Raw genomic sequence first — 8301 nt, 5'->3', positions numbered from 1 at the left:
TCTTGTTTGTCTTTTGAAAAATACTTCTGTTTTGTACAAATATGGTCTCTGGCCCCACTTTGTGAAGGTGGTGAGCCTAGGGATTGATTTTTAGGGCCTTGCGCAAACTAGAAAACTCTCCTAGTTATATCCTGAGCTTCTTCTGACTTTTCATGTAGAGACGGGGTCTTATTACATTGCCCAGGGCTGGTCTTGACCCCTCTCTATAGCCCAGTCAGGCCTTCAACCTTCAGTCCTCCTGCCTCAGACTCAGACTCTGAGTTTCCAGGCCTGCACCACCAGACCTGGCTGTTGCCCATCTCTTGGCTATGAAGAGCAAAGTGCAGTTTCAGGTCTGTAGAAATCTTTGCCTAGATTCCTAGCCCTGGTTCTTTATTCTGCCACTCAACAGTATGCCTCTAACCCTAACCCCCAGGCCATCCTGCTGCCCCTGCCCTCTGTCCAACCTGTGTGGTGGTTTTCATGAATGCCTTGTAAGCTGCTCTCTCCCACCTGGGTCGCCCTCAGTCAGTCTGGAGCTCGCCTTGCCTGTTGGCTGCACAGACCTAGCAGATGGCTCTAAGTGTCCAGTTTCCTTCCTCCACAGGTAGATGACTTGGCACCAAGACGCCTTCCCTGCATTGAAGGCTGCTTTGTCCCTTTCTCTTTAAGTATCTACCTCCCAAAGGAACGGTAGTTGTCCCAGTGTCCTTGGTCAGTTTTCTCCCTGGGGATTGAAGAATTCTTATGTAGATGAGTTACATTTGGCCTGTCTGGGTAGTGGACAGCGCTCCACTGAATAAGCAGGCCACCTACTCCAACTCTTAGGCTCAGAGACCTGTGATTTTTCTAGACTGCTTGTTCTTCCCGGTCGTGGTCTGAAACAGTTTTAGACTGACATAGTTACCTATATAGTAACCCATATATCTAGCCAGCATGATGTGTGTGTGTGTAAAGAACCGAGACAGACTTCCAATTGTCCTGCAAAAGCTTTCAAAGAAATAACAAATGGCTTTCTCTTTATAATATACCTCATCTTTTGCATGGCAAATAGGGCTCTTTTCCATCCTGTCACATGGGCAGTTAGAACATCAGGAAATGGGTCAGTGAGATAACTCAGTAGGTAAGGTCCTTTCCACCATGCCAGGCAAGCTGATTGTTGGGACCCACCTGGTAGAAGATGACAACTCCCGTACGTTGTCCTTTGCTGTGGCACATGTGTGCCCAAACACACTATAAAAGAAGTATTTTGAAAAGAAATATCATATTTTAAAAAGCGATAATGAGAAAAGTCTGTCTCACATCCCTGTTCATGGAGGGTTCTGTTACCAAGAGAGAGCTGGCGGGATTAGAACTCAGAAAGCTCCATTGAACCCAATCTCAGTTTCAAGCATTTTTACCAAAATGAGGAAGGGCAGTGTACTGCTCTGAACTCCACAGCCTAAACGTGAACCATGGAAGCTGCCATGGCCGACAACAGAATCTGCTTAATATAAATAACCCGTAGAAAATAAGTATAAGAGAAGTAGGAAAGACTGGCGTTTGTATACATATGCAAATAGTATTTATAAGCAAATAACATTTAAGAATAATGTTATTAAACATTATAAAAAAAATTTCCAAATCCCTCCCTATTTTGCTGATAAGCCCTTGATTAAGAAAAGTTACAGTATTATCCGACATCTTCAAAGTCAGAACACAGGAAAGTTCCCCAGACAGGGTTGTTCTCTGCAATGGAGTTTTCTTTGATTCTAGACTCCTGTCTGTTTTGTTTTTTTCTTGTGCCATTGGGGAGGATGGCAAGTGGGTCCCGGGGTGTTTGGATCCAGGGCAAGGGTGGGCACAGCAGGGACAGACATACTTACCACACCCCTGAATGGAAGAGGAAGATAGAACCCAGGCCTCCAAGGCCCACTTGTAGGGAAACCAGAGCCTTCCAAGTTCAGCTCTCAGTCTGCTTATTCTATTGTGACCAACTGTAGGCTGGACAGTGACTTCTGTGACTTCAGCCCTGTGTCACTGGAGTGTGGGATAAAAGCTTCAGGATTTCCCAAAGACCAGGGACTGTTACTACACTTTCGTTACTGAGAGCTGCTAATCGCCATCTGACTGTTGCTTCTGTAACGGGAATCAGATCCACACGATCCGAATGCAGCATCAACCCGGAGGACACACTTAGCACAGGATCCGACAGAGGCGTGTACAGATTGGCATGGCTCTTTCTGGGCTTAAAGATCACACGCTAAGACCTATGTGAAGGACCCGAGAGAGACAGGAGGCTGCATGAATTCTGAGATAGATGATAAAAGGAAACGGACTTGTTCTTTTGGGGCATGGGCGAACATGTGTTGATGTCTGAAACTGGGCTCCCAGAAAAAGCTAGGCTAGAGCAGGAACCTGAGAGTCGAGGCACTGGGATCCGAAGCCCCATAACTGCGAATTTCATTTTGTTTTTCCTTTCAGCTCAAGTCTCTGACGAGGGCTCTTGCTACAAAAAAACCTCTGCGGCGCCCAGGGTATTATATAAGCCCTCGGCAGGAGGGGAGATAGTCGGGTCTGTGCGCTTCGACCGCCGCAGTCGCAGCAGCCACGGCGCAGCAGCAGCAGCTGCAGCAGCAGCAACAGCGAGAGCCGCTCAGGTTGATTTAGAACGCGGGTGACAGTGGCCTGGCGCGAGCCTACGGCTGACGACAGCCGCTGATCCCGCTCGGTTTCCATGGAGACGGGCAGGAGCCGCGGCGGCGGCGGCGGCAGCGGCGGCGGCGCGGCTGTCAGCGAGCGCGGCGGCGGCGGCGCGCGCGCGGGGGTCTGCAGGAGGCAGGAGCAGGCCGGGGCCCTCACCGCAGACATGGACTCGCATTGTGAGTGCGCCGCGGAGACGCCCGCCGCAGAGCCGCCGTCGGGGAAGATCAATAAGGCTGCGTTCAAGTTATTCAAGAAGAGGAAATCGGGGGCCACCATGCCCAGCATTTTTGGGGTCAAAAACAAAGGGGATGGGAAGAGCGCGGGGCCGACGGGGATGGTGAGAAGCAGGACCCACGACGGACTAGCGGAGGTACTGGTGCTGGAGGGCAGCAAGAAGGAGGAGCCTCCCGGCGGGGGCGATCACGGTGGGGCCCGGCCAAACCCCGGACCCCCCAAAGCCGCCGGGCCTGGCCTGGGCTCCCTGGCCAGCAGCTCGGTGGCCAAGTCCCACAGCTTCTTCTCCCTGCTGAAAAAGAACGGGCGATCGGAGACCGGCAAGGGGGACCCTGCCGAGGCGAGCAAGGCTGGCGGCAAACAAAAGAGGGGGCTGAAAGGGATCTTCAGCAGCATGCGCTGGCACCGGAGGGACAAGCGCGGCAAGGAGGAGGAGGAGAAGGCGGCGCGCGCGGCGGGCCCGGGCAGCCTAGTCCTGCCCGGCTCGCTCACCGCCAGCCTGGAGTGCGTCAAGGAGGAGCCGCCCCGAACCGCGCGCCGCCCGGACAGCCCGGGCCAGGACGCCCCGCGACACGCAGCAGGTGAGCCCGAAGGGGGAGAGCAGGCGCCCGCGTCCGCCGAGCGCGCCCCGGCGCGGACCTGCCTCGAGGCCGCGAGCCCCGCCGGCCTTGGCGACCAAAGCGCCCGGGGAGAGGACGCCGAGGGGCATTGGCGCGCGGAGAAGCCCGGGGCAGCCCTCGAGTCGGGAGCTGGTGAGGTCCAGGCGGCCGAGGATGCTTCCAGGACAGGTGACGTTCCGATAAAGACCGTCCCCCTTGTCGACTCCGAAGGTGGCAGCGGCCGGGCGTCTGCCGTCCCTGACCCTTCCTCTGTTGATCCACCCTCAGACCCGTCGGCAGATCGTATTTGTTTGATGTTTTCTGACGTGACTTCACTGAAAAGCTTTGACTCTCTTACAGGCTGTGGAGATATTATTGCAGACCCAGAAGAAGAGGCAGGTCCCAGCTGTGACAAGCATGCCCCCGGGCCAGGCAAGCCAGTGCTCTCTAAAAAGAACCCCAGCGAGGTGGCCTACCAAGGAGGAGGGGAGGAGATGGCCAGCCCAGATGAGGTGGACGACACCTATCTCCCGGAATTCTGGGACATGTTGTCCCAGACCGAGGACCAAGGACAAGGGCCCCAAGAGGGCGCCGCGAAGGCAGCCACTGCTTCAGACACCAAGCTGGCCCCTGAGACCTCCAATGATGTTCGGTGCGGGGAAGTAGCCAAGGATGTGTCCTCTGTCAAGCGCAGGAGGCTCCACAAGATCCCCATTGATCCTCAGCAGAAGGAGGAGCCCAAGCACCCCGAGAAGGAGCATCAAGAAGGCGTCCCTAACAGCGACGAGGGCTACTGGGACTCCACCACTCCTGGTCCAGAAGAAGATAGCGCCAGCAGCAGTAAGAAGGCCGTCATTCCCAGGGATAGCGACAGTGGCGATGCTCTCTATGATCTCTACACTGAACCCGAAGGAAGCTCAGCTGCTGTTCCTGCCACGGAGGACCCACCCTGCTTGTCCCGGCTAAAGCCGGTGTCTCCAGGCACCATCACCTGTCCACTGAGAACACCAGGCAGCTTGCTGAAGGACTCTAAAATCCCTATTAGCATCAAACATCTCTCCAACCTTCCGTCCAGCCATCCTGTGGTGCACCAGCAGCCAGCCAGGAGTGAGATGCCCAGAACAAAAATCCCCGTTTCCAAAGTGCTGGTCCGCAGGGTCAGCAACCGGGGTTTGGCTGGGACCACCATCAGGGCAGCAGCATGCCATGACAGTGCCAAAAAGTTGTGAGGTCTCCAAGGCCAAGGAGGATGGATGGGCCACGTGTTAAGGAATACAACACTCCCTCGGAAACCACTGAAGGAAGCTCGCTTTGCCCAAAGCAAACAATTTAGGACCCACTCTTCTCCATGTGGCCTAGCAGTCTTTGTTGGAGACAGGAGTAGGACACCCTGGGAAGGGAATGTTACACCTGAAGTTCAGATAAGTTCCTGAGGATTCTTTTCTAGCACTTTCCTTTCTCTTTTAAACTTAAAAAAAAAAGTTTTTTTTTCCCTTCTTTTCTTTTTAACTCGTGGATCACTCAGAAGTGCAGAAAATAAGATTTAACCAAATCTAGTGAAAATATCACACCAGGATATCAGGCTATTCTAGAGTCAAGAGGGCCTTGAGGAATCCCTAAACAACAGAATTTAACCAAATCTAGTGAAAATATCACACCAGGATATCAGGTTGTTCTAGAGTCAAGAGGGCCTTGAGGAATCACTTAACAACAGGATTCTTGCCTCTCTTTCCAGGAAAAAAGGAAAAAAAAAAAAAACCCTTGCTTATCACTGTGTGGGAAACACCTGCAAAGCTCAAAGATCCCTGTAGTTATGTGATGGAAGGAGGGGCATGCTGGCTGCAGAGAACCTCACAACGTCCAGTTGCCAGATACACAAATAGGTAAAGATCTGTCTCTACGAAAGCAGAAAGATTCTAGTTTGGCTGGTTCAGATCACTTGTCTGAGGAGAAATAAAAGGCTAATGATTAGTTTATGTGGTTTTTTTTTTGTTTGCTTGTTTTTGATTTTTAGATTTATTCCTTCCTCTTGGTGCAAAAATGAGGATCAGGGAATGATCTCACTAAATGCTAAATACCCAGTATTTTGTCATGTGTGAACTTCAACCTTCTTACGTGTAGGTAATGCATATTTTAACAGTTTACCTCACGGTTAACATTTTACAACTCGTCAATGATGTAGAATTTAGAGTCTGGTCTTATAGCTGGAATATGATAACAAACCATTGTGATTCTTTATGCACTGTGGCCTGGGGCAGGGATACTTCTGATTTAGGAGGGTTATTTGCATATATATCTATATAGATATGCTATATATATATACATATATACATGTATGTATGTATGTATGTTACTGATGCCCTTGAACAATGCATTGCCTGGCCTTGGTTAACAGTCCATTTCTCAGCCCAAACCAGAGATTTTACCTTACTTATAAAATGTTGAATCCAACCATTTCCCCAAGGTTAGGAAGTACACAATGAACATATGAAGAAGTAATAGAAAATACAAGTTTGAAACTATTCATTTGGCTTCTGCTGTATAAACCTGTGCCTGAGACAACTGTGTGCTTCCGGTGACACTGCCAGGCCTAAGTAATTTTACTAAATTATTTTTGAGAAGTGGTTTGATTCAATATGTGCTTTCTAATATTTAGGCTGAAACGCCAATGCGTTGGCAGTTTGAACAATATAGTGAAGGGGTTCCTCGAATGCTCTTAGTGTCTGATGATTAAACCGATGTCCTCTGGAGATGCATTTGACTCAAAGGGCTGGAGCTTCTCCCAGAGGTGCTGTGGTCCATCAGGAAGACGGCACATAGCCCAGTGACCCTGCATGTGTGTGAACGAGATGAGCACAATGTAACTCGAGTTCCAGAGAGATGCCTAAGGAAAGGTCTGCTATTTTGTGTTTTAAGATTTTAGTTCTATTTTGTAAAAGAAGAAAAGAAGCTAAATATATGAAAACTTATTTTAATAGTATGAAGGAAGCAAACGTAAGTGGACATCAAGGAAGACTTGATGAGGCATAAAGGAACCTGTTCCTGTTTTCAGTTTGTGGTGGCTCCCTTAGAAGAGGGGGCAGAGGTCTGCTGCATCCCTGAGTTAGATTACTGACTTTTACTGTGTTGTCTCAGGTCCTTGATGCTATCGCCAAGCAATGCGTTAAGTTTTAATGTCCCTGTGTCTAGAGATGAGACACTCCACGTGCGCATCACTCTCGGCGTTGGCCTCATTCTCAGAAACTATACAAGCATCTCAGACATGCTCAGGAATCCATCTGGATAAAAACTACCACACAGAAGACATCTCAGAATAGTTGGGGATTTGACAATATTTTGAAAGTCACCTTGCCCTTGAGAAAAAAAAAACCTTTAAATTTGATTAGTATTGATAGAAATGTATAGCCTCCAAAATACGTTTGTTTTCCCCCTAGAACCAGAGAGGATATAAATTATACAGCAAGCGGGAAAACAAAGGAACTTTCTCCTTGTGCTTTTCCCTACAAAGATTAAGTTCACCTTGCACTCTCCATGGCTGGGTTTTGTTTGCGCTTGTTCAGCTGTGCAGGAAAGGTAGCATGTGAAGAGCGGGCTCAGCGGTTGTCAGAGGAATGGCAGGTGGTTGCTGAGGCCCCGGAAGCCACTCCTTCAAGCGTTCCCAGCTTGGGGGTTTATCTGCAATCACCCTCTACGGCATCCTCGCTTTAGAAGTAAAGAAAAAGTTTAGCAATATTTACCTTAATTTCCCCTGGCAATTGACCAGTTACAAAAGACCTAAAAGACTTTATTTATAAAATTCTTTTTGCCACACTTCTCCCGGCCCCTGATTTTTCCCCTTTATCCTGTACGTTTAAGACCAACACTCTGCCAGTCCAGTAAAGGACTTGACAGTGAACTAAATGTTCTCAGTCGTTAGCAGGTAGCACAGTGGTCAGCTTTCTCCAAACGCAGAGTAGGGGTCAGAGTTGCTTTCTTGGGCCAAGGGTTACTTTGTCTTATCTGTGTTTGAAAGAAATTTCTAGATTTACATGCGACTGTTTGTAAATGTGTTATCTAATAGTCTTCTAAGAATTTGACAGATTTCTTTGCTTACTTTTTTAGAGAAAGGTCAGACATGAGCACATGGGGATTTCTTGGTATGTACAGTTCTAAGGTCTATTGGGTTGGCACTCTTTGGTAAAGAGTGCCCCAAATCAGCCAAATCAATTGTGGGGCAGGAATTTGTCTGTTTAATGGCTCTGCACAAGTATCTTTAATATCTACAACACACACACACACACACCACGCACACACTACTTAAAGCCAATTTAGTCCTGCCATGGCTCTGCTGGCAGTGGAGGCTCTTATTCTCCTCCATCACAGAGTGGGAGACATTTCATTTACCACAGCATCTCCAATAATTGATGGAGGAAGGTCATTGGCTAATAAAGACACTGCCCTGGCCCATTTTATTGGTTAGAGGATAGGTGGGAGGAGTAAACAGAACAAAATGCTGGGAGGAAGAGGAAGTGAGGTCAGACTCCACAGCTCTGCTCTCCGGAGCAGACGCCTCAGCAGAGACGCCATGCCCTGCTCCCTGGCAGACACACGCGATGAAGGTCCGACCCAGGATGGACATAGGCTAGAATCTTCCTGGTAAGCGCACCTTGGGGTGCCATACACAGATGATTAGAAATGGGCTAAATTAATATGTGAGAATTAGCCTAGAAGAGAATGGGCCAAGCAGTGATTAAAAGAATACAGAGTCCGTGTAATTATTTCGGGGCATAAGCTAGCTGGGCAGGCGGCTGGGGTGTGGGGGACG

The 8301-nt window shown here is 49.3% G+C and overlaps 1 protein-coding gene across 2 annotated transcripts; it reads left to right on the top strand.

Annotated features, from left to right (window-relative positions):
- The first annotated feature begins 2695 nt into the window (after positions 1-2695).
- Positions 2696-8009, top strand: Amer2 (APC membrane recruitment protein 2). Of its 2 annotated transcripts, XM_041634171.1 has the most exons (2): positions 2696-3479; positions 3858-8009. In XM_041634171.1, exons 1-2 carry the CDS (start codon positions 2696-2698, stop codon positions 4724-4726), a joined length of 1653 nt encoding a protein of 550 aa, XP_041490105.1. In that variant the 3' UTR covers positions 4727-8009. The 2 variants fall into 2 exon arrangements, with proteins under 2 accessions (XP_041490105.1, XP_041490104.1); XM_041634170.1 differs by having other exon boundaries at positions 2696-8009.
- The last annotated feature ends 292 nt before the right edge of the window (positions 8010-8301 follow it).

This window comes from Microtus oregoni, unplaced genomic scaffold (genome assembly GCF_018167655.1).
Source record: "Microtus oregoni isolate MIOR12 unplaced genomic scaffold, Mior012 000045F_ref0000178, whole genome shotgun sequence".
NCBI lineage: Eukaryota > Metazoa > Chordata > Mammalia > Rodentia > Cricetidae > Microtus > Microtus oregoni.
Note: the sequence above shows the minus strand (reverse complement) of the source record. Positions and strands in the feature narration are given on the sequence as shown.

Bases quoted from the DNA above. Each gene is read 5' to 3' on its own strand.
- Amer2 (XM_041634170.1), top strand. From the start codon at position 2,696: ATGGAGACGGGCAGGAGCCGCGGCGGCGGCGGCGGCAGCGGCGGCGGC.